We start from the raw sequence: 27,436 nt of genomic DNA, 5'->3' as shown, positions 1-27,436 counted from the left end.
ATTTAATTATACTCTCGAAACTCACTCGTATTTCTTTAAGAATAATTTTATAGAGACAAGGAAATGAGAAAAGTAAAAACTAAAAGTAAAAAGATAAAAAAAAGGACTACGGTAATTTTGGACGGTAATGCTAAGAGATTGAAGAGCAAAAGAGCAAAGAATAGATATTTCTTGACAAACAATTTTATTGCAAGAATTTTACAGCGAAGTCCATCTCGATATGCCGGCGTAAGTCTTTATTTTTCTACTTTAATTTTCTACAGGTGCTGCAGGGCATGTACTATACGTATTTTGTCTCCGTCATCACGACAATAGAGAAGCTCTTCCAAATCCAATCGAAGACGACGGGCATTATCATGTCGGCCACGGAGATCGGTCAGATCGGGTCCTCTCTGTTACTGACATACTATGGCGGCCAAGGTCATCGGCCCAAGTGGATAGCCTGGGGCATGATCCTCTTCGCCGTGAGCTCGTTCACCTGCTCGATACCCCACTTTATCTTCGGCGAACAGCTGATTCTTCAGAACGAGATGCTGTTCAGCGGTGTCGAGCCTGGCGCCGAGGGCCGTGGGCCCAACAGCACCGACCCGATACCGGCGAATCTCTGCAGGTTCCAGGAAAGGAACGGCACGTTGGACGGGTGAGTGCTGCTGTCATAACTCTCCTTCAGGTTATCCTCTTCTATTTCTAAATTCTTAATGAGTGACGCCTTCCGACGATTCATCATAATGAAGAGAGATGTCTTCATTAGCTTTTACCCTCGTGATTAAGTAATAGCTAACTCGACAGTCGTGAATCATCAAAAACAAAGAGAATTAGGATTTATTAATAGCAATTAAAGCAAGTACAGACAAAAAATCGAATTTTTTTAGCATTATCAGCAACCATTAGATTAGATTGATCAATCCTCTCATTAATTTAATAAGAGGAATTTGCTTATTTTCATAATGTATAGATTTTGATTTTAGTATTAATTTAGAAATAAAAAAGGAATATTTCACACCCAATAAATTGATATATAAATGATAGGTAGATAGTCAACAAAATGGGTCAACTCGTTAATTTAATTAATATTAAGAAGATAAATGTAGCTATTATATAGATTGAATATTTTAATCCGGTTTAACGGTGATTTCTATAATGATCCATATTTTTGATTTATTTCTCGCTTAACAAACAACTTGCTCGTTTACTTGTGGAAATCGAGAATGGAGAAGCATTTATAATATGATTGAGGAAAATTTATGATCGCGTTATTACAATATCTCGCGGAAAAACAAGGCGGCGTGCAAACGATTAGCTGTGTTATCGTTTCGAGCGAGATACAATAATTGTTTGCTGTGATAAATACACAATGTGAAGTGGAATACCGCCAAAGTAATAGGTATGCAGTTTTGCCTCAGACTCGTATTATACAAGAACCGGTTCATCGTATTTCTGCGGGACGAGAAGCGTCTGGCAGTTTATAATCCGAAGGCAAGTAATGAAAAACGAATTGCGCGCTTCACGTTATCATAAGGACTTTGTAGCCGAGTTAAATGTTTTCGAGTAAAAGTTCTATTCTGTTAAAAGTAGCTTCAGGAATAGAAAACATTAAAGGATTAGAATATATTCTCCGAAAGAAAGATTACTATTTTTTTCTTTGAAAATAATAAATGTCTTATATTTCATAAAAATATATGATTTAGTATATTTTATATTTATATGTATGTCTTATGTTTATAAAAATATATAATTTAATAATGTATTTTATATTTAAATGGCTCGAGGAAAGATGCACATGAAAATTGTAAAATTAATTCAGAAAAAAATTTTTTTTTTTTTTTTTCATTTTTATCAAATTAGTTTCTTGATGAAAAGATGAAGATTAGTCATCAATTTTACGCTGTACGACATCGATGACGTATTGTCGAAGTGCTCGAAGGAGATCAATTTTCACGAGATGGAAAATGATAACGTATTTGATTAATAAGCAAGAAAGTTTGATCGATAACATTTCTTGACAGCGTTAATTATAATAATGGGCTTCGTTCTTCCGAAGGCATGTCTACGCACTATGTAGTAATTCTGCTAATTGCTGTTACATAATGAAAGTGTGTCCATCGAGGTTAAAAAGATTTGAGTATCTTAACGCAAATCGATGTTTCGAACGGAATAAGAGGCTTTCCTTACAATTATATCTTACTTAATCAATTTACTGTACATTGTTCTATCTGTTCTTATACATTTTATTTCTTGCTTTCAACAATTACGCCTATACATCGGACTTTCTTTCATGACTACTCATCTACTGCTTTGCACAACATATTGTTTGATTCAGTTCGTTTCTCACCGTTTAATAAGGAATTAATTGTGGTACTCGTTTTTATTTACATACCTGACTGCATTATGTTTTTTTTTTTCTATTTTAATTTTATTCATAATTTTAATTCTTTATTCAATTTTATGTATATTGATATGTTAAAATAAATATAAATTATGAATTAAAAATACTTGATTAATAATTGGCTTTTTTGACTGAAAATATTTATTTCTTGCAATAAAATAATGCTATAATTGATTTTATTATACTTTTGTCTTTTGAAGATGGAATATATCGACGACCGCACCACAAATCGATTCCGTGGAATATTGCGAGGGTGATTTTCTCACAGAGCAAAGAATACAGGGTAAAATAACCATGGTGGTGCTTGCGATATTTTTTATATCGTTACTCGGAGTAGGAATGGGTCAAACAGCAGTTTACACCCTGGGTATACCGTTCATCGATGACAACGTGGCTAGCAGAGAGAGCCCCTTGTATTTCGGTAAGTTTTCTTATTAATTTGCAAAATCGAATTATAATTTTAATCTTTTTTTCCTTTTTTTATTCATAATAGATTATACATTTTAATTTTTTTCTTTTAACAATTGAATTTGTTCATGTGATTGACTCACTTATAATATTTGAATATTTATATTCATTAAATTCTAAAATCTAGAAATTCCTCTCTCTCTCTCTCTCTCTCTCTCTCTCTTTCTCTTTCTTTCTCTAAAATAAAATTATTACTTTATATTGCATTAGTTTTTTTTAAATTAGTTTTTAGTTTAATTAAAATTAAAAGATCTATTTCTCTAAATGACAAAACAAATTATTCAGACATGCATTATGTTATAGATATTTGAAATTAAAAAAAATTATTTCATTTTATGTAACAGCGATTACCATTGGAGTACGGATTCTTGGTCCAGCATTAGGTTTCATCTTAGGTTCTTTCTGCACAATGGTCTATGCGAATTTGTCAAAGAATCCACAAATTACACCAACGGATCCACGATGGGTCGGCGCTTGGTGGCTGGGTAAGCTCAAATAGAACCAAAATTAGAAATAATAATTAATTTAAAGAATAAGTCTAAAGAAGTAAATCTAAGAGTAACGTAATACAAATATTTTATTCGTTTTGTTTTGAGTTTTATAATAACGATATAATATAATTGACTTATTGACTTATTGGAATTTTTCAAAAAGCATTTAATCTTAAATTTAATGTGGAAACATAAAAAGATTCGGTTCTCTCTAAAAATCATTTAACCTTCATCATTTAAATTATGTCGTCAGAATTATGTCGCGAGAGCGTGTCATAATCGGGTTTCAAATGATCTCTTGTCCTTGTTTTCGCTTCGAAAGTTATGCTCAACGACATAATTATAATTTCTTATTTATGGCAACTAATATTAAATCTACAATTAATTTTTAAATTTGCAATTTTCTACAATCGAATTTTTTTCGTTTGTTTTGATAGAAATATCAAATGTATTTTTTTAAATATTAGTTAATCGTACCGTTATAACATATACGATTCTTTTCTATTTATTATTGCAATATGTAATATGTAACATTAATTAATTATAATAATTATATAATTATAGAATAATGCATACTGATTATCTGGACATCGATTATCCAAATATTAATGATATATATGAAAGATTTTTGTTCAGTGGCTAATTTTAACACAGGTAATGAACAATTATTAATAAATTTGTTTATTTCTAATTATTGATATGATTTATTATATCGCTGGATTTACTTTCAAATGTCTAAAATTAGATTATACATAGATTATACATAGATAAAATTTTGATATTCGCAAATAAAAATATGAAAATATTAGTAAGAAACGTATAAAATTTGATACGGACATTTGTAATAATAAATACTTGTATCATCTATTTGTATATTATAAGAAGTGCGAGATAAACACAAGATGACTCTCACACACAGTACAGATAACAAACCATTCCAAAGAAGATATTGTGTCAGTAAGCAAATGTAACAGTTACAGTAAAAGTGTAAAGATGCAAGATTCAAACAGCTTCTGCAGACTTCTCCAAGTGGTGATGCATGACAGAGATACGAAAAATATAATGAAACTGTATATTTTGAAATTGTATCATGTAGAAAAGAAATCAGAATACGATATTGCTCGTCACTTCAGAATGCCAATAACAACAATTAGAAGTATACTTTGCAAGTATAAATGGCATCAAACAGAAATCATTTTACGAATAAATGAACGTACATATAGATGGACACCTCTTCTTCAAGGCTCCAAGGCAATTCTAGAAGAAAACCTATTAGAACTTATGGCTAATTTAAATAACAAAATAAAATCCTTCCATATTAACTTTACAAAAACACCACATTTAAAGTAAGTAGTTACGTGTGTGTGTGTGTGTGTATGTGTGTGTGTGTGTGTGTGTGTGTGTGTGTGTGTGTGTGTGTGTGTGTGTGTGTGTGTGTGTGTGGTGTGTGTGTGTGTGTGTGGTGTGGTGTGTGTGTGTGTGTGTGTGTGTGTGTGTAAAATGTAACATGTACTTATATCTTAAATGTAAATTTACATCATATATACATAATCTATGAACTTTTTCTATTTAAAATATCTTTGTTACTTTAAACAATAATGAAAGACAGAAACTAAAAAGTTTTACACATTTTGACTTAAATATAAGTAAAGATTCTTTATACATTTATATATAGTCATATAAGTATAATTTGTATATTTATATAAATGTATATATGTACAGCCATTGTACATATTTATATAAATGTTTGCGCAGATAATCGATAGCAGACGTTATTACACGACAATTCAATTTGTCTAGATAATCAGTGTGTCTTATCACGTTCGTAAAATTTTTTACCGCAAGGCTTGTTATTAATTACTTTATTTTTAAAAATTGTGAAAACGAGTCTCTTTGACTCTTAATTTTTTATATAATGTTTCAGGATTAGTGTTAATCTCAGCTATGTTAATTCTGGTGAGTCTTGCAATGTTCGCTTTTCCAACCCGGCTGCCCGCGAGTAGAACTCCTCCCCGACGAGCAGACTCCAAAAAGCCCAGTTTGCGAGGTAAGTCCTGATTTATCCTTCGGAAATGTCTCTGTTCTCTTTCGTCAGGCTAATCGCGGCATCGGATCTCCTGCCAACTTAATCTGTTTTTATGGCTCACCGTAAGCTGCTTTGCGGCAGTTCTCATCTCTCTTTCTCTTATTATCTCTTTCCGTTTCGCGATTTCCCGTGCAAACGATTCTCTCTCGAGGAGAGAAAGGAGATCTCTCGAGAGCGAGAAGGATAACGGACACGGAGTACATTGCCCATTTCGCCGTGATATCAATTTATCCTCGTTGCGCGCACATGTAAATTTAGTCCGAGTCTGTATATGTCACTGCATTCGGCCGTGTTTTCTGTCTTTCTTTCTGTAATTGCAATCTGCACGATTACAGTATCTCGACGCGTTGGTGATGATTCGTGCTGGCGAATCGCTATCACAAAAAATCGCTGTCGAATAAATCGAAAATTGAAAATTAATTAAACGTCTAGAATGTATTTGAGCAGTTTGAAAAATGTATAAATATTTGGGGTAGCACAATATTTTCTTTTTCAATTAGATGCGAATGTTACCTTTTCAAATGCTCAATTGTTATACTTTATATCGATCGAAAGTACAAAGTTCATTTTGTGATCATTTTATATATTCACATCCTATTTGCGATATATATATATATATATATATATATATATATATATATAATATTCATATATAAATAATATGAATATGGCATATAAAAACGGATACTTTGGAGTTTTCGCGCAATTGCTAATGATGTTTTCATATTAATGGTAAATGTTTTCGCTCGCGTGCAGAAAGGTTTGCGACGAAAGGCGAAATTCTGCACGCCTGCCACTTGCCATAGCGCCGCAGATCGAAGGCTAACGAGAATGCAAATAGAAGCCGGAGACAATGTGCTCTTCGTAAGTTAATCGGGAGCTCACAAGCGAGCGATTTCGCCTACGGTTTGAATAATGCTTTCTCTTGTACATATATTTATATTGCGCATCAAGGTAATCAAACATCGACATCGTGATGATTATTCGAATAATAGTTTTCGTTAGTCCATTTTCTTTTGACTTATTAATTTAATTTTTGTACATTAAATAACTTTTATTCTACTGCCGATTAGAAAAAAATCAAATAAAAATATACGAGGATTATTTACAAAATGCGACAAAGATTTACGAAAGCGACAAATCATGCGAGAAAGAATGTTTATCTGTTACATTAACATTTACCTCTAGATATTAAAAGATCGATATCAACACTTACAACTTCGTCTTCATCAAATTAGGATATACGCTTAATTTATAACAACCCACGCATTCGAATCGCCCTCCGTTCTCCAGCGACTATCAAGACGCGATGAATCGCTATGTCACATCCGCTGCTGCATCGATATCTCGCGCGAGGTCACGATATTGGTCTCGTCGCTGTCGCGCGGCAACGCATAATGCATTCTTACGGCTCTATCGGTATGCGCATAAAAGAAGGAACGAAGGAACGATCGGACGATCTTTGAAGCTACCGACGGTCCAAGGTCAATGGCGAATCTAGGCGCTGACCGGAGAAAATCGGTATCGCCTCTGCCTCTAATATATGCGAGTCCAATCGGGAAAGTACGACTCGCGCCGAGATTTACAGGTTTCGACACGCCTGTAAAAAAAAAAAAGAAAAAAAAGAAAAAAAGAAAAAAAGAAAAAAATTAAAGAAGTTAGGCGCGCGATTAGGCTCTCTCTCCGTGGAGAATCGTCTTTCCTCGAGCGATTCTCTCGCGAAATTCGGTGACCGTGAATAATCAGCCTCGTCCCTGATTAGATTTCTGCGCTTTTGCCGGCTTTTTTTTTTTTCTTCGTACCGCTGTTTCCAGGGACCTGAACTTGCACTGCCAGAAGTGCCTCTTTGAAGACGGTGTTTCATGCTTCGTTTGCGATCCAATCACCTTGACCTGTTTAATCCTCTGATTTCTCTTATGCTGTGTCCAAGGTGTATTAACGAAAACCTAACACATCGTCAAATTAATGCGCTTTTATATTATCACCGTACAGTCGCTGTACTGAGATTGCAAATATTATTAATTAAATCTGAATATTACATCGGGAAGACTATCCTAAAAGTATGTCAAAGAAAATTAAAAATAAAAGTGTTTCTAATCTTTTTTGATGTGATTTTAATTTGAGTATATAATATGTAATTTTTTGCAATTACAAATCAGATCCTTTTGTAATTAAATTTTCATCTCGAAAATAAAATTCTACTCTGCGATAATTTTTTTTAAATTATATATTTATTCGTACAATTGCTCATCGATGAGAAATTTCAAAAATTACATACAGCTTTTTATAATGTGAATGAAAAAAGGGGATACTGAGGGGGGGGAAAAAAATACAGAATACATTTCTATATATAATAATACCGAGAGGCTAAATAGCGCATTTTTTTATACGATACGATTCCCCCGAAAAATTTCCGAATAATTTTCGAGAAGCTTCTTCTCGGTTATCACGAGATTACCATGTTAGCTAAGCGAAAAACTTGTAAGTCGACCGGACATCGAAAGTCCTGAAATCGTCGGGTGCTCCTTTAACATACCCTCGCGCGAGGATGGTGCGTTCACGCGTGCGTTCGCGTGTAAACGCGCCCGCGTGTGTTGCGTGCGTGTAGCGCGTCGGGAGCGCACACGCCACCGCCGCCGCCACTCTCTGCGTGTGTGCGTTAATAATAATGACTGACCGACTCGTGCACGAGGTGGGGCAAGTTCACGGTCACGCGTCGTGCATAGAGGCGATGGTGGACACGCACGCGCGTACGTTTTGCGCGTGCACACGGACTAACGCGTGCGTGTGTCTCTCACTCCGCTTCTTTTTTTTTCTTTTTTTTCTCCTTCTTCCTCCTCCTCTCTCTCTCTCTCTCTCTCTCTTTTTTTTTTTTTCGTGTTCCGTGTTCCTCTCGCTCTCTTCCTCTCTTTTTCGCCTCTCTCTCGGTCGCCCTACGTACGTGAGTTCGACTACGAGCCGGCATTACCAACACCGTCGCGCTTAATTCGGCGGATCGCCTACGTGCGAGCCTTTTTAATGTCTAACTTTTAACCCGCGTCTCTTCTAATGTTTTATTTATTGCCGGACACGCTGGTATTTTGTTTAAAGCGAGTTTCCATACCTCTGCATATTTATAACGAATATTTTAGCGTCGTGTTTTTAGGCGTACTTTATTTTTGAGCGCGGATGTTTTAGGCGCGCAGTTGCGACGACGCGAGCAGATCGCTTACACAATCCCACGAAAGGCGTGTGATGTCGAAAAGTCGTAAATTTATATATCACTATACTTGTAAAATAAAAACAAACGCTAGATATGTCGAATTCACAATTCAGATCAGTTTGAGAAGATACAATTTAGCCGTCCTATTACATATTTACATCCTACATAATATTTGACTCTCACTGATTGGGCCTGCGAGAATAGATATTTCAATCGGGCTGAATTGTTGCACTTAACTATATCGTACAATTGTTAAATTTGATGAGCGGAATCATGAAACGCGTAACGTTTATACATATCTATATGAATCTATACGCCCTTTCACCGATCCCATCAATTTACCCGTGTCTCCCGCGTGTTAATTGCCAACTTAATGAAGTTCGCGGTTGCAAAATCGATGAAGCGAAACGTTTGTCCGCAACGCGAACAGATATATTTTTAAATATACACGACGGCAATCGGCGGCATCTCACGTTCGAACCTTTAAAGGGCACTCTTATACGCGCGCGATAATACTCGAAGCGTAATGTTAGTCACGTTTGTCTACTCATGGTCTGTGGGACGTCCCTATGCGGAGTTGCCACGACTGGCCTCTCCTAGCTGGTCTCTCACGGGCGCCTAGAAGACTCCTAGGCAGTCCTAGGCATACAGCTGCACGTTTGCACGCACAAGGTTACGCATATACTATACACTTTCTACAGTATCGTGCGAAAAAGACGCTTGACTCGTTCGAGTAGATAAATTAACACAGTCCCCAGCACAGAAAGAGACTGAAGACATTTATTCGGCTTCTCTTTGAACAAATTTGAATAAATTGCGAAGTAATTAACTCAACGTGCGATTAATTAATTTGCAATTTAATTTGCTCTTTTTATTAAAATTACAATAGGATTTTTTAAGCCACTTATTTTTGTTTTAATGAATATTTTATAAATTATTTGGAAAGTAAAAATGTGTCGCGTACAGCTTAAAATATTCCCGAATTGTTATTTGATATTTTTAATTATTGGATAAAAAGATTTTTAAATTCCAACAATATTTTTCTCATGATATTTTTCTATTTTATTGTGGATAATAAAAAAAAAAGAAATTTTAAAGCTGATTTTTTATCGAAATTATTATTTTGCTGTATACATATATTTTTTTTTTTAAACTTTCCAAATATATTAGAAAGAACTTATTACTTCTAAAATTTAATACATCTCATAATTTTATATTTGATAAAATGGAATATTAATATTAAAATGTTGTTTTTGTTTTATTAAATATAGTACGTTTAGAGAAATGCGTTTCCCATTATGCGATTTTTGCTATTTATCGAAAACAGAAGATGATATTTGATGACGTTTTCTCATTAAATCATATTGGAAGATGGATAAATGCATTTGCCGTGTTTGAAGAATAATTCTGTACATTTAGATCGCAATATCGTTCTCTTAATCGCCAGAGAACTAGAGAGTGCTGGCGAACTATAGCTTCTGAAGGAACAGGTCTATACGTTTTCAATGGGTCAATACGTTCGGTCGGCCGAGCGATGTACCTCCGTCTGGGAGTAGGAGCGTGTGTAAAAGTCCACGCGACACATCGATCTTCACCGATACGTTACATTGATTCGACGAACTAACTACCAGTAAACTTAGTCGTCGTCGTCGTCGTCGTCGTCGTCGTCGATGCTCGAGTCTCATGGAATAGCCCGCGAGCGACGCTCGGCCGTTTTACAACGCAGAATCGTACAGCACGAAGAGAGGAGGCCTCGTCCCTTTCTCCTTTTTTCGGCGCGATCTCTCCCTCCATCCTGTTCCCACCACCCTCGACCATCTTCGAACCCCTTCGCATCCTCTCGAAGGAGGACGCGAAAAGGAGGAGAGACTCGATTGCCGGCTAATTAGCTCGCCCCTCGTAATCGAGCTCGTAAATATACGGCGGATCGGTAGACCCGGCAACTCTGTCAGATTCGCAGAGGATGAGTATATACGGCTGCTGCACGGCTGGCTCGAAGGGACAGAGAGATCAGGCGAGACCGGGACCAATAAGAGATAACCGTGGCCACGCGTGTGCATCTCTCGCTCGACGCGAGAGATGCATCTGCAGAGCCGGATCGCGACTAGGACTATCGCTAAGCCCTGCGTAACCTTCGCCCATGAAACGTGTAACACCTCGAGTCGATGACCCGCGTGTCCGTCGCACGTTAACGCGGTGATCTAAAGCCTCCGATTTCAGCCTCATTTGTCTAATTGAGATAATTTCATATCTCTTTAAATCTTTTGAACTTCGACGAAAATTGTGAGGTCCATTAAAATTTTAATGACTGCGATTTCGCTGTCAAATGATAGATTTTGACACAGCGACATAGATAGAGCGACAAAGATAAAAAGAGAAAAAAATTTTAAACATTTTAATCGTGGATAAGTATTTCTTTATTACGCGACAATGTAATTGCTTGTTAGCAATTTTCTCTTGGCTCCTCCTGAGTCGGAAATCGACATTGTCAAGAACTAATAATAAATACAGTGAAATCTTACGAGTTGATTCGAGATTAATTTTCACATGTACGCATTCTCGTACTGATATTTGGAATATTTATCGTTACAGATTTCCCGAATGCTGTAAAAAGGCTTTTGAACAACGATATTCTCATGTTCAGAACAGCGAGTAGTGTGTTGCACATCTTGCCGATTGCCGGTATCTACACCTTCCTGCCAAAGTACATCGAAAGCCAATTTCGCTTGCCGGCCCATCATGCAAACATGATCTCAGGTAATTATCGCGGGTGAAATACGCGAGCGGGACCCGGAAACCTCAAAACGCATTCTCGATTATATTATTACTAATGCACACCGTAAGAGATGAATCGTGTTCGGAGTAACAGCGACGACACATCGTTCCCGAAAGATCGGACGGGCGACGTCGCAAGATTTCGTCGCCGGATGTCCGTCGCGATTACGACGCAAAGTGAATAATTTGACGTAAACGTCAGAACGGTCGTGTCATTTCGTTCACGAAACGAAAAAAAAAAAAAAAAAAGAAAAGAAAATTATTTTCTCACTTGGCCTGTTATGCAGGAAGTCGCGACAAAATCTACCGGCCAATCAAACTGAATTATTTGTCATTATCGCGAACGCTCTACGTACGTGACTTAAGAAAACGTGTAAAATTTACCGCGACGTTTTATATCGGTTTTTTTTTTCTTTCGTTTTTACTCGAGACGTATTAATCTGACTGCGATAATTAATAAATAATATTAAAACGGCATAATGGGAGATAGCGCTAAGTAACGGCCGGTTGGCCGCTCATACGGCGATAATGCGGAATGGATGGGTTCGATGTAATCGGTTCAGAAGGAATTTGCGCGTATCTCGGTATTAATTCTACGGTATATCTTATTTCACGTGCGTGCGCGCGCTAATTTATGACATTGTCCGCCGAGTAATTGGCGCCAGCCGTTACAGAACAAGGCTGCGCTTCCTTTCTGCATTCTACTTCCCGTCGTTTCTATGCTCGCCCACGTATTTAAACTACGGTCGTGTTAATTATTCAGCGAATAATTTGGCAGAACTACCGCGCGATGCTATTGTATATAGATTTTGAATTGATTATTCTGTAGCTATCTGTGATGAAACTATATCAAGTTAATAAAAGTATAAAAAAAAAAAACACTTTAATCTTGAAATATCAGTTAGAAATTTATGACGTTGTATATTCGTTCTTTTGCAATTTTCTATTAAAAAAAAAAAAAAAAAAAAAAAATGTTTTACTTATTGAACGAAATATTACTTTATACAGAAAATTAATAATAATATGTAGCTACATATATATTAATATAATATAATAGTATTCTTTACATCATTCGATATGTTTGGAAGATGAACAATGAAGTTCTTATTCAACGATTGGCTGATTTTTTATTAATAAAGCGACTCATTCTTAGATTTTCATGACTGGACTATGACCTAGAAACGTGAATTGCCAGGTGAATGGTTTTGTATAATGAGGGTTATTTTTTTGCCCAGGTGTTGGCGGGATCCTAGTGATGGGCTTGGGCATCGTACTTAGCGGCATATTTATTTTGAAGGCGAAGCCTAACGCCAGGTTCGTCGCAGCCTGGATCGCCTTCACCGCGGCCGCTTACGCGATTGGCATGGGTGCGTTAATGTTTATCGGTTGTCCGATGGACGACTTTGCCGGACTTGTAACACATCCCGACACGGGGTAAGTAACTTACTAACTTCATTGCATGAAAAGAAAAATTTAACGAAGCGTTGCTCTAATAATTGCGCTTGACGCGAACGCATCGATAAGAAAATCCAAGTTGTTAGATTACGAATAAAACACAGATTAAAAATAAATATATAATCATTGACATACGTGCATATATTAAGTAAAGATAATAAAATTTATCTTATAATTTATAACTCATTTATAACTCATAATTGGATAACGATAAATCAATCTAACACTTTATTAATTTTATATCTAATATCAAGAATAACAAAATATCTAGTAAAATCATACCTTTTAGTTTTAGATCATAAAAATAACTTTTTCATTAAAATAGGATATAAGAGAGAGAGAGAGAGAGAGAGAGAGAGAGAGAGAGAGAGAGAGAGAGAGAGAGAGAGAAAGAGAGAAGAAAGATAAGAAAAATCCAATAAGAAGAATACTTTAAACATAGACTATTTCTCGAATTTATTATAAATGTGACACAAATCCATTTTCACAGTTTGTCAGATAACATCGTCGCTTGACGGGGTTTTCGAAACGAAAGCGTTTGACTCATGTTAATAACATTGTTACGAAATTATCGCGATTGTCGCGTATTCAAACGCGCTGGCGGACGACGGCCGATGTTTAACGAAAGACAACGTGTTCGAATGCGTGTCCGATTAGAAATGCGCATCGTAAGTACGTGTATCGGAAACGCGCAGGGAGACCCCTCACTCTCCTTCTCCTTATTTACAAGTCAACGATATCTCTCCCGGTTTCCCTAAATACATACACATTTCGAGTTCTTCCGATTCGGGCTTCTCGTTTATCTGTCCGGCGCGAAAGCGGGAAAACCTCGACAGTGACTTTGTGCAATCTAGAGCATTATATCCCATCGAGCGGAACAAACTGTCATACGTCATGTCGTCATTCATTAAATAGCCTAATTTTAATATAGATTTTTCTTTTAATAGCAAGGCTTAATTGATTTTAATGCTCTAATTGATTACGCTGCGCTGTTGTAAATCGCTAAGCTGGTTTTATCCCTTCTGTTTTAGTCTAAGATTTTTCTTTAATCTTTTTTATCTCTCTTTCTCTCTGCCTTCTTATTTTTATATTATTTTGTCAAATTGTAGAATTTAAGAAAGATGTTTCGAACAGAAAATATTATTAATTCGAGAGTTTTTAGATTAAGAACATTGATATTATTCTAGACGTTCGAGATATTTTCTAGAGACAATTTTTAAAATTCAAGTCACACTTGCCGAGAGAGACTTTTTTTTTGCTTCAATGAGAAATTTTAATTACGAAATCTAAAATACTAATTCTATTTATATCGGAAGTGTTCTCATTCGCGCTTTATCAATTCGCGTTAACGAGCAAAAGATCAAGTTTTCTTGAAGCATGAAAAAAAACACACTTTCATTCAAACTAATTAATTTATTTTTTTTATTACGTAAAATTAATTATCTCTCTTAAGTGAGCATTGCAATTAAGTGAAAATGAGATAGCTTAGTTGGTAAAGTAAAGGCTGACCTGCAAACGACCCGTTTCCGCAGGCTCTCGAGCTTTGAGCCGACCTGCGATTCTACCTGCGATTGCGATCGGATCAAATTTAGTCCAATCTGCGGCGCCGACGGTAGAACGTATTTCTCCGCGTGCCACGCAGGCTGCACGAATTATACGGTTGCTGACGGCAAAGTGGCATCGGTAAGTGCTAACCTTGGTAGAACCGGCACCCGGCAAGACGTGCTCTGATGACACGTCTGCACGAGCGAGATTACACGGAATACGATAGTAATTGAATGAATCGGTCGTCAGCTCGGAAACGCCGTAAGGTCAAGAATCGAGATTGTTACGAAATTAATCGGAGACCAACGCGGAATTTGAAAGATTTTCTCTGCTTATTCTGCGAAATAGCGCTTAGCGTCACGGTTGTTGAAACTGAGGATGATTTCGAATATCCAGTGTTATTATCCATTTTCCAGTAATTATTTTATCCATTTTTTTTAATCTCTGTAAAAACAAGAGATAAATCTCGAAGAATAAATATTCATCTCGAGCGACTTTCGAGGCAGAACGTTTTTTTAATAGTTGTGTGCTTTTGATATATAAAGCAATTATGATTTTTGCTATAATTTTGGTGTTCCGATGATGTTACGTTTGATACTTTGCAGTTTTATAATTGTCAGTGCATTGGACAAAACATAACGACATCCGAGCTAGTAAGCACGGCGACGATCGGTTACTGCGAATTGGAGTGCAGTAATTTTTGGGTTTATATGATCCTGTTCTCGGTCTTCGTTTTTATTCACTCGACAAGCGAAGTGGGCTCTATGTTGCTCATTCTGCGTTGCGTGGATCCTAGAGACAAGGCCATGGCACTTGGCCTGATACAGTTCGCTATTGGCTTGTTTGGTAATTATTTGCTGAATCATCTTTTCTGACAATAAAAGTAGAAAAGTAGAAACGCGAAATTTTTCAAGAGAATTTATTTGTTTTAAATAAAATATAAATAAAGCATAAATAAATAAATAAAACTTTATAATTTTTTGTTTGAAGACTAGTAGAAGATTGTAGTATTTGTGGATAAATTTTATAAAAGAATATGAATGCCACGAAAAATTTCGCAAACTGAGAAAAAGATAGATTGTTAAAATACAAATAAATGGTTATGTAATAAATTAGAAGCATTTAATTTTTCAGTGTTTTAAAAATATTTCTTTTTTCTTTCTTTTAATCCGTATATCATAACATCTTTATTTTTTTGTCTCAGGCAATGTCCCATGTCCTATCATTTACGGTGCTGTAGTGGATTCCGCTTGTCTCGTATGGGAATATGCTTGCGGTGAGCGAGGCGCCTGCTGGCTTTACGACTCCAACGTCTTTAGAATGTTCTATCATGGTACATACAATTTAGAAATATGTAAAAATTTATCTACTACTGAAGAAGAAACATGAATTAAACGAGAATAACGTTATTTTCAAAAAAATACCTTATTTCATTGAATTTTAATTAATAGATTAATTAATTTAATAGATTATTAGTAATACATTTTTTTTTCGATCTGTTGTTATTTAAAATGCTATAAAATATGCGAGACAATATGTAAAATAAATAAATTATATTTAAACACAAATTACGTAATAATTTGAACGCTTGTTTCACAGGTACAACAGGCGGTATTCTCCTATTGGCCTTCATAGTGGATATAGTTGTTTGGTACAAGGCCGGGAGCATAACCTTCGTGGAGGAGCAGGAGGGCGAGACAGGCACCGCGGAGGAAATGGCGACGTTAAAATCGCGGGACGCTCAAGCAGTCGAGAACGACTATTTGTGAAGGTTTCGCATTACTCTTTTGCGGTGAAGGGCCGCGACGGCGACATTATCGTTGTCGTCGTCTAGGGACGCAACGCAGTGTCAACGTGGGATATGTAGAGGCGTTGTTTTTCGCGAATGGTGCCAGTATAGCTCGTCGTGCTTCCCAGAAAAAGATAGACTCGCTGGCGATGAACACGCGTCAGAATGGAACTTTTGCTCGAGGAAGTTCCGTTCTGACGAACAGAAAGAACTAGTCCCTCTTGTGTCGACGCGCATCCGAGCGTGAAGAAGCGGACTACACACGAATCGCAGGAGGATCGAGACCGAAAGACTGAGAAGGGAAGGACGACTCGAATAATTTTGATTCGGTAACTCGGAGAGATTCAAGGTTCAGTTACGCGATAAACAGGAAGGAAGATTGGAACAATCTCAGCGTATATATATATATATATATATATATATATATATACATATAAAAGTAATCGATGAACGTGGGATAATGAAGAACGAAGGAAACACGGAAGAAAGGGAGACGTGAGGCGGATTACAGTTCGTCTGCGTCACAATGCATCACACAATGTAATATAACTCGAATGCGCCGTGGAAAAGTTAGTAGGGTTTCTCTCTCAGGGAGGCTTGTCAGTAAGTACACGCAATAAAAGTAATACTTCCGTGCCTACGAAATGACGGTGCTTGCGGCGAGCACGCGGTCCGCCGCACCGACAGATCCGGGGAATCGAATCGAATCAAAGCACACGAGCGACGTCGCGGGTGGCAGTGAATGCGGTTCGCATGGACGGACAGTGAGGGATTGCCTCGTGCTTTGCACCGGCGTTGATTAGTATATGACGGCGTTCCCGCCGCGTTCGCACGCGTGCACGCGTTATCCAACTCTCTAACGGTAATGTTCGTTTACCGTGACGTAAAAGGAAACGCGAGGCACATGCATAGAATAATAGTATTTTCGTTTTTTTCATTTAATGAAAATTTCGTAGAGGTTTTACAACGGAAGGAGGATATTAAAATCAAAACTGAAAGAATTACCGCATATTGATATTTAATTTGCGACATTTAGTATCTAATATTTTAAAATTGTTACAATCAGAAAAAAATCTAATTTAATTAAAACGCGATGATGACAAATTTTAATATTGGTACAAATCATGAAGTTTTGAATTTAAATCTCACTTTTTAAATACATGAAGTAATACAAATTTTTAAGATCACAAGATACAAAATTTGATGTCAAACAGACATTAATTGCCGAAATTTACTATTTCGGCGAATAGATAAAGCGGTTATGAGTAAGTTGTTTTTCTCTAGAATAAATTTAAGTTAATGAATGAAGTAGCGATAATAAAAAATAGTTTTTATCATTATTTCATTATTTTTATTTTTTTAAATTTATTATTTGACATAAAAATAATAAATGAAATAAAAAAATATAAATTTTTGAAAAATTTTAGATTTGGAGATCTTAAAAACAATTACGAGCAAACAATCGCATATCAAGCAAAACACTTATCAAGTTAAAAATTGAGATAATTTTTGTCGAACTGAATCTTTATGACTAAATTTGATAACAAGACTTTTAACATTAAAATAATTGCAATATAATTTATTACAGATTTGTTGTAATACTATAATATTAATTATTAGTTATATAATACTAAAGAATATTAAGAATTTAATAAAGTTTTTAATCTTTTTCCAGACGTTATAATCTAAAATTTATACGAATAAATAGTTAATATGCCTTGCATTTCCTTTTTGAAGATAACGTTGCACGGTGCGTTACGTCAAACAATGATTATCTCCGAAAATATATAAAAGAAACAAAAGGAAACTGCCGATCATTCCATTGCGATTGGAAAATTTCTTCGCAATTAGAATGCGTAAAGAGCAGGAAAAATATATTATATACATGTAAAAAGTATATACTTTACGCACTGTACAGTGTATAATGTAACAACTTAAATCGTCGATTCTGATCAGTCGATTCTCGATCGCTCACAAACGAACGTATGCGCTTCGAGTATGTGCTCGTGTGCACCTCTGCTTTAATCCTTGCGTGTATTCTCTCTATTGATATTTCTGAAAAAAATCATCATGATGGCTGATGCGCCGAGGCGCATCGCGGAGATAGAAACTATCCGCGAAGACAGCATTACGGAAACGAAGCGCCGAACGATATGGATCTAAATTGCATAAATTTCAGAAAAGAAGAAAAATCAGTATCAGTACAATTGTATAATTACAGATTTCTTATTATTTTAAAAATTATAATTGCAAATAATAGTATATACTATTTAGTATATACTATTAGTATATACTATTTGTTATGATACAGTTGAATTATCGCTGATTAACAACGACAATAGAAATATCTCGAAAAAGTGTTACTTTTTTTAAGTTACTTTTTCTAAGACTTTTGTGTTTACACATTTGCAATTATGAATATATTTTAAATCTATATTATTTTCGGCGATAAAATATAAAAACTTATGTAGAGACGATTAATCGATTAAAAATTATAGGAAGTGACATAAACTTAGTGTATATTAACTATTGAAATCAGAAATGTAGAAATAACGAGATAATAAGTTATTATATAATGCAATATAATGCTAAGGATTAACGCAGCAACGACTACCTCTTAATATGTTGTACATCATATTATTGTTAAAACAAAATTCATTATCAATTTATTATTGATAAATCTTCTAGACTTTATAAGAGATAGAAGATAATAATAAAATGAATAGAAGATAACAAATTAATCTTTACATTAAAAGATTAATTATTTAGCTCAATTCTAGGAACTGTTTTAACAATAATTACGATGTGCAAACGAAATTCAAGTATGCTCTGTAAACTAATATATTTTTATGTATTTAAGTACGTAATATCGTATTCTTGAAGCATAAAGACGTTCGTTTTGAGCGGCTCGAAATATTCTCATTGTCTATACAATTGAGTCTCGTCATTTGCATTATTAACAAATTTTTAAATACCATTATTTAACTAAAATTTTGAAAATTGTGAACAAATTCTTTTGACTTAACATTTGACCAAATTTACATATTGTTTCTGTAATTCTGAAATTTATAAGTTATTCGTATTAATTTGTAATCTCTCTGAGTTAAACAGGAATTTATTTAAAAATAACACAAATCATATTATATATATCTTCGTTTTTCATGATGAACGTTATGTCTCGAAAATGAAAAAAATTTTTTTATATATAAAATTAATTTGAAAAGTTTAAAATTAACTAGATTTAAAATTAAATAATTTTATAAATATATATATATATATATATATATATTGATTTAATTAGATTATATTATTCAATCTTGAATTTATACAATTATTTTTATGGTAATAATGCAAATCGGGATGTACACGAACAGTGTTCATTTGCTCCACTTATAAGAATTGATAAAACATACACGTACACATACATAGACACGACTGTTATATTCGGAATTTTTCTCGGATCTCGGTTGACCTCTTAGGCAGTACCGTCCGTCTGTTACACTTACATAAAGTACTATGATAAATACTATACGTATATATTATATATGTAGATATGTAACAATTACAATGACTGGCGCAAGTCTTCAATAATACGGAATGAAAGAAGACGACGAAAAGGAAAGGAGAACAAATGAGAGGTCGACGAGATCGAAAGTGAAGATACCTACGATACATGCGATATTTTTGGATGATTTGACGAAAATGGAAGTAAGATAAAAATAACGTTAATTACTATTATTATTATTGTCGTCGTTATTATGATTATTGTGCTGGTGTGTTAAAGCGGCACGGGCAAAACATGCAAACACACATACAAAAAAAAAGCAAATGGAGAATCATTAAGAAAAGCTGTATTTTAATATGGTACACTTTACACATGTGAAATACGCTCATCGATGTTTGATTGTTTGTCTCGTATATTTTTTAGGGTTTCGCGTGTCTCCTTCAGTAACGAAAGAAAGCGTTTTAATAGCAACGCGTATCTGTTTCTTGTGTCCTTCTAGAGAATTGCCTGCAATTAATGTAAGTATGTAAGAAAAAAGTTTGCATTTAAGATATGCATCAGTCGACATGGGCAAACAAATGATTTTAAAATTATTTACTTTGAGGTATTAAAAAAATTCCTTTTCATGAGAAAAGGAGAATATTTTACTGAACTTGGTAACAGTAATCAATCGTCTAAAATCGTTTAAATGTTATTCCAAAATAAAAAAAAATTATTTAGAAATTATTTAGAAATTAATTGTAAATATTAGAAATAGTATTATTTAGAAATTAATTGGAATTATTTAGATTCTTTAGAAATAGAGTTAAACATCATTTTTAGATACAAAAAATTATTGAAATGTTAGGTAATTCTCTAGTGTTTCGGAAATATTATTTTGATTTTAGACGATTATTTGAGCAAATACCAGTTCAAATATAGCAAACTAGCTATAAGTATCAATTGGCGATTTTATTTTTTATATGATTTGTTTTTTTTCTCGTCTGTGTTTATTAACCCTTAAATACAAACATAATTTTAATGTTAGAGTAATATAAAACTGTACTCGTGTTGCAGATTATTCGTTTTTTGATATCTTGTTCTTTTTGTCTGCATATATCTATTCTATGTAACTTTTTCCCAGTAAACAAACTGTTAATAGGATGATAGTAGATTTACTTAGAATATGCAAGAGCATCTAATATCCATTTATGTCTATATTAAGCTACTGACAGAGCTTACTGATATATTCTGATTGGTAACAGAAATCAAATAAGATTGAATGCAGATTTTGCTCTATTTCTGCTATCAATGCATGTCAAATTCTATAGTAAATATGCAAAATCTATTTAATTTCTGTTATCTGCAATGGCAAGCTGCAGTCATATTTTGTTAACTAACTTTATTACATTTCTACCAGCATTCTTCCAACATTATGTATGTCTGATCCTATAGCAAACTTGTAGCCTTTCTATATCAACAAAATTTGCAAATAACTTTATAAAATCTGTTTTTGACAAATTTGACTGGCCGAGTGAATTTAATATTTTTATTTCGCAATATAGATATTATTTTATTTCTTCTGATTTGAATTTAAGGGTTAATTCGCTTAGACGTGTGATTTAGCGTAAAACGGGAAATATATTTTTAGAAATATTTATGTTTTTGTGCCAGCAATTTGTACATTTCTTCAATTGATTTTAAAAAGTTTTATTATCTGCAAGGCACGAAAATATGCCTATCGATCCGATATAAAAATGACGAAAATTAAAATTGTTTATAAAATACAATATCACTTTATATTTAAAAAAAAAACTTATTGATCTATTTGTATTAATTTTGAATAATCTGGATTAGATTATTATTACATGACAAAATTATAAGATTTTATAAATTTGAAATTAGATTTTAAGGCGAATGCATTTCTTCATGTATTTTTTGTAACCAGTTTCTCTAACAATCGAAAATATGTAATTTAATTTAGTAACTGGTACGAAAGCGGCGAAATTGTTTTGTTACGATTAGCGAGGCACGATGAGTGCGCTTTATTAAATTAAAACGAGCGGCTGAATAACCAGTATCGTTCCGTGATATTCGCAGTTAGAAGAATGTTTATTAAAATGATGAAAGATGCATTTTGGAAAATTTCAAAATTTCTGTATCTCTCAAAGATAAAATTCTGTTTTAAAATTATATTTATTTTATAATCTTTCAGCTGCATATTGTCGAACGATATGGGTTATTCTCGATAAATATCACGGGTATAAATTCGATACATACCGTACCGAATAATCATTCAAATATGCAGCCATATATGTGAATGGCCATGTACGTTTCTTTCGTGCGGTGCTGTTAACCGAGAATTGTATTTTTGTATATTCGCGGAAAAATTAATAATCTATATTTTAAACGAACACAGCGCGGCACGGCACAGCGATATACGGGGGATTATATCTGATTAATCTGAGGCACAGAGTGCAATATATATTGGAGATATATATTGGCGTACAGTAGATATTGCGAGTCTCAAGTGTATTTGCGGATTAAGACATTTTATAATTCCCGTATAGAAGCTTCTCGATGATCAAAATCAAACTCTTGAGAAAAATGTTAAGAGATCATGCTAATTAATAATTCGTATAATCTAAGTGATTACCGTTATATCTATACATATGTATACCTATATCGTGTAGAAATTGTAACTCATCGCCGTTCGATTGATCGTAAATATTTTTTAAATCATGTCGATCGTAGAACGTCTATAATCTGCGCCGGAATCAACGGCGAATCAAGTCGCGTGTACAAATTAAAAATGTTAATGCCGTTTTCCTCTCTTTCTGTCGATCGAATTTTCTCAACTTCGATAACGATTTCATTGCCATTTATCCGAGAATAATAACGGCCTGCTCATAACGATTCCCTTCGATGGAGATACAGAGAATGGAGAACTGAGATGCAAACGCGTGAGATATTTTCACGAAAATTTTTCTTAAATATTTTTAAATATTATTAAATATTTTCAAATATTGCAATGCTGAGTCACATTTTAAATGGTTTACAATTTTAAAATTTTTTATAACGTGAACTTATTTTAATAGAGCAATCCCATGTATAAAAATATTTATTTTTATTTTATCTCTTTTTTATCTATTTTTTCAATTTTAATATTTTATACAATTTATGATTTTTAATCTGCAATATAAATTTTACAAATATAGAATTTTTTAGCAATGCAAAAATAAATATATTCTCATGTTTGCCTCTCAATATCTTGCAATGTGGTATGTATGATACAACTGTAAATATATAGACAAGTACAATAATTGCCAAAATAATTCGAGGCTCAAGATCGAGCCTCGATCTTCAGTCTTTCCGCCGATGCTGATCCAATCGGTAGCAAATGATTCGCGATCACTTCCTACTTACCTGGCCTTCGTCTGCACTCGATAGCGCGTCCGTTGCAAACGAATTTCCGTTACGACTAGTGATTCGAGGTGATTAGTTAAATAGTTGATATTTTCGGACCGCGAATTATTTGTTGACCGCCCATTGCGTAAAATCATGCGACGTAGAATCGCGACGACGTGCGAATAATCCGAAACGTAAAGACTGTTCTGAAATTGGAAACTGCCGACAGACTTAAAGGTGTATCCTTATCTTTTTGAAGATATACTCCAAAGCTGTCTACTGCCAGAATGAAACTTTGTTGTTCTTCACTGCCGCATAAAACTAGAGATAGAAACGTTTATCTTTGTTAACGTGAGACATACTCGAAATCCTATTTCATTCAGAGAAAAGACATATATCCTTCCGTTACCGTTTCCTATATCTGTGCATTTAAGATTCTTTATCGCACGTCGTACAATTTTCGTCGTAGTTTTGTGGGCACGCTTCGGCGGTAGCTTCGCATAATGTTTTTTCGGTGGAACGTTCTATAATCTAAAAAGAAATGATTATTGACGAATATGCGAAATATACCATAGTACTATATTTTAGTGAGATCGAGAGAGAGAGAGAGAGAGAGAGAGAGAGAGAGAGAGAAAGAAAGAAAGAGAGAATGATATATCGATAATGTATGTAGATCCGTAGCCTCCCCCTCCTCAATCGCATAATTCAATGATCGAATGCGATTTTACCTAATTAATCAATGTAGAATTTTTCGTGGGGGAATCATAATTGCTAGTCTTTAATTATGCGCGGCATGCGCTCGTAAACTCTCGCCCTTTCGTCGACGCGAATGTACGCGCGCATATCGCAAATACTAGAAGTGAGTAGTATGCGAAGTTTGACGAGGAGAATTATTACTTGAAAGGCGGGATGTACGATGAGTGTGAAATGTAAATCGCCATTTTTTTTTATGTGGACAATATTAGTAGTTACAATTATGTATTTCATAATTACGATTATTTTATTACGACTATTATATTGATATTATTATCGCTATTGTAAACTATTAATTAGAATTTGAAACTTATTGTAACGATAGTGATTACAATTAATTATTAATTACTAACTTCTAGAGCTCTATTATACGTAATAGCGAATTATGATGATTGTAATAATAATTGCGGCTTTGATTTTTATACATAATATTTTATATATACATATTATATAGAAAGGAAGGAAGGAACACACACACACACACACACACACACACACAAATCCATGATTAGAAGATACGTAAGTGTATTTTGATATGGAGCATGTATGCTACGTTGTGTGTGTAAATGTGGTAAGAGTAATTTTACGTATCCGGTTTACGAAACCGGAAGATCGCAGAACGAATTTTCTTTTGTGCGAGTCTCGTTGAGTTGGCGATCCGTTTGTCTCTTATATCGTTTACTTCTCTTGGCTAACAAAACAAAAAAACATTGTACGAAGAGGAAGTTCGTATTTAGGATAGATCATATCTTTCTTTATGAGAATTTTATTTTTGAATGAAAAAGATTTATAAACGTCAAAAAACACCGAATGCGAAAAATTTGAACAATCGTTTGAGACAACTTACGTAAGCTATTGTAAAACTTGGACGAACGGAGACAATTTTACTCTCTAAGTTAATGGACACTTTTTTAGCAGGCCAGTAGCGAGAGCTTTCGAATTATAATTGTAATCTCGTGGCAATCGTTTTCTTTGACGTAAAATTTTCGCAGTTTGAACCTGAATCCTTTGAACTGACGTGCGAATTGAACGAATATCGTTTATTTCAACACAATCCGAACCTTCATCGGGATACGTCGTATCGCATTCTCGATTAAGGCTGTAAATAGGAAGTACAGACATTCGTTGAGCCACGAACTTAAGGTTCCCAATAACTTCCGACATTTAAGTGCCTAAAGACCCAGATACACGTCTATTCTCTTCGTTGTCTAGTTTCTACAGTTGGATAAGGCACTGCTTGTCAAAATGACAAGAACTAGCGTTTGTCTGTCGTGTAATAAACTTTATTTGTTGTGTCCGTCACCGGAATATTTGTTCAAAATAATATAACGGGCATTTCACAAAAAAAAAAAAGATATAAAATTGTATTCTCGATTTTTCGATTGAGTACAAAAGAGAATAATTCTTTTCACATTGCATTCTTCGCAATATCTACGGTACCTGTGAAAATATTGCAATAGTGCAAAAGTGTTAAAAAGGTAACTGCACATTTTTACTAGCTTCTTATATGCATCTTTCTTCCTTGTATTGTTGTATCATACTTTTTAATCGTTATAAATTTCCATGTGTTGCTAAATGAACATCAATGTATATAGCATAGAACAACGTACAAAACTATTAACCTTCTGATGCTTCTCAATAATTGAAATAATTTCGCGCATCGTTTTCTTGTTTTTAATAAAAAAATATCAATTCGTTCGTTTATTCTACATTTACCAGATCACGCATCACGAATAATCAAAAAGATCCCAATCGCTTGATAATTCATCAGAGAGTTAAACAAAAAAGTTATGCTCTTCTATGACAAACGATATATGATGCGCCGAACATTGCAAGACCAAAAAAAGGAGATGCAATAAATAAATATGAATAAAAATAGAAAAGTCTATATGTATGTCCACGCAAGTGGTGTGATGGTTAGTTAGGGTGTACACACTAGAAATTGTGGCAGCGCTTTATCCAACTTCGCTAGTTTTTATGCTCGCAAAGGACGAGAGACTGTCGCTCGACATCCTCAACAGATCTCAGCACTCCGGCGAAACGAACAAGGATCATTTATTTTTTAATCAAACTCGCAAAAAGGCCAGCTCGTTTCTGTGGAGTGCGCCTAACGAATAAATAATTATATATTATAAATAAATTAATGAATAAATATAAATACACGCGCGCGCGCACGCACGCACGCACGCACACACACACACACACACACACACACACACACACACACACACAAATATATATATATATATATATATATATATATATATATATATATATACAGATGCGTGTGCATGTATATACATACATACATACATACATACATACATACATACATACATACATACATACATACATACATACATACATACATACATACATACATACATACATACATACATACATACATACATACATACATACATACATACATACATACATACATACATACATACATACATACATACATACATACATACATACATACATACATACATACATACATACATACATACATACATACATACATACATATATACATATGTAAATCTAAGTGCGGGAACCTTGAGGCGCGTGGGACAAACCAGAAACGGAAAATCCTCGAAAGTGGAAGCGCCGGAACGTCGTCGGTCGATGTTTTTGTTTTTGAGGATGTAAGAGTCAATTTTTCGATTGCGTAAACGAAACCCCTGCATCACTGTAACATACCTCTATAGCACGTCTCATAGTTTAATTAGCCCTCGGGTTATCGGTCATGTTTTAAATTTTCTCAGACGCAAAGAGAAAACGGTATGTACCTTCGAATATATTTATTTTTCTGACTAGAAAATCGCGAGATTGAAAAGGGAATAAGGATAGAAGTCGAAGAAAGGGAGCTAATGCATTTCGCGAGCGGTGTTTGGTAATCCGAGGGTTAAGACTGATTCTACAAGCGCGTTATGAAAAATGCTAGACCGAGCATATTTTATATAATTATACTGTCATTATTATTGTTTGTAATTATACGATTACTATCGAATTTGTTTTTAATAAACGGCAAGTGCCATGATTACATATATGGACTAGAGCATTGAGCACTCTTTCAGCCAACCTTAAATCTCTCTTGGCGGTTAATATGAAACGGTACATTATAATATGATATAAATAAAAATTATTAAATTACTTCATCAACAAGTTCAATTAGTTCTTGGAATAAAAATATTTTAAACACAAGGCCAATAAAATATTAACATTATTTCATTTAAACTATGGTCAACTTCGCTTTTGTGAATATTATATTGCAGATTTAAAGCATGCAAAAGAGTTGTAACATTTAATATTTTATATGAAATTTAAGAGGTATGTTAATTTTTTAATATATTTGTTATATATAAAAATGTTATTTAATGATATAATAATTTTAAAAAATTTCATTGTTATATATGTGCGAACAACTTTGATAGTTGACAAGTTTAACTTGACTGAGTATTAAATCCATGCTCTGATTATATTTGATTGCTATTGTTATCGCCATTGGTATCAGTATTTACGTTACGCTTAATCATAGTAAAATAATAACATAGCAAATCTTACCGATTATCCTTCTGGTATAAAAAA

General features: G+C 34.2%; 1 protein-coding gene across 8 annotated transcripts in view; it reads left to right on the top strand.

The window, feature by feature from the left end:
- Oatp74D (Organic anion transporting polypeptide 74D) overlaps positions 1 to 27,436 on the top strand; it is a 132,996-nt gene that overhangs the window by 89,601 nt on the left and 15,959 nt on the right. For 6 of the 8 annotated variants that reach the window (XM_089072556.1, XM_089072554.1, XM_089072557.1 and 3 more), the window contains 10 exons: positions 264 to 640; positions 2,587 to 2,807; positions 3,199 to 3,339; positions 5,270 to 5,392; positions 11,226 to 11,390; positions 12,644 to 12,842; positions 14,396 to 14,546; positions 15,014 to 15,254; positions 15,613 to 15,741; positions 16,008 to 26,895. In XM_089072556.1, coding sequence (XP_088928682.1) covers positions 264 to 640; positions 2,587 to 2,807; positions 3,199 to 3,339; positions 5,270 to 5,392; positions 11,226 to 11,390; positions 12,644 to 12,842; positions 14,396 to 14,546; positions 15,014 to 15,254; positions 15,613 to 15,741; positions 16,008 to 16,177 — 1,917 coding nt within the window. In that variant the 3' untranslated portion in view covers positions 16,178 to 26,895. Of the gene's footprint in view, positions 1 to 263; positions 641 to 2,586; positions 2,808 to 3,198; positions 3,340 to 5,269; positions 5,393 to 11,225; positions 11,391 to 12,643; positions 12,843 to 14,395; positions 14,547 to 15,013; positions 15,255 to 15,612; positions 15,742 to 16,007; positions 26,896 to 27,436 lie in introns of those variants that run through there. The other 2 variants (XR_016138322.1, XR_016138321.1) reach the window with 2 other exon arrangements.

This window comes from Pogonomyrmex barbatus, unplaced genomic scaffold (genome assembly GCF_055798465.1).
Source record: "Pogonomyrmex barbatus isolate J1 unplaced genomic scaffold, ASM5579846v1 scaffold13, whole genome shotgun sequence".
Lineage (NCBI taxonomy): Eukaryota > Metazoa > Arthropoda > Insecta > Hymenoptera > Formicidae > Pogonomyrmex > Pogonomyrmex barbatus.
This window is presented reverse-complemented; position numbering and strand designations above follow the sequence as displayed.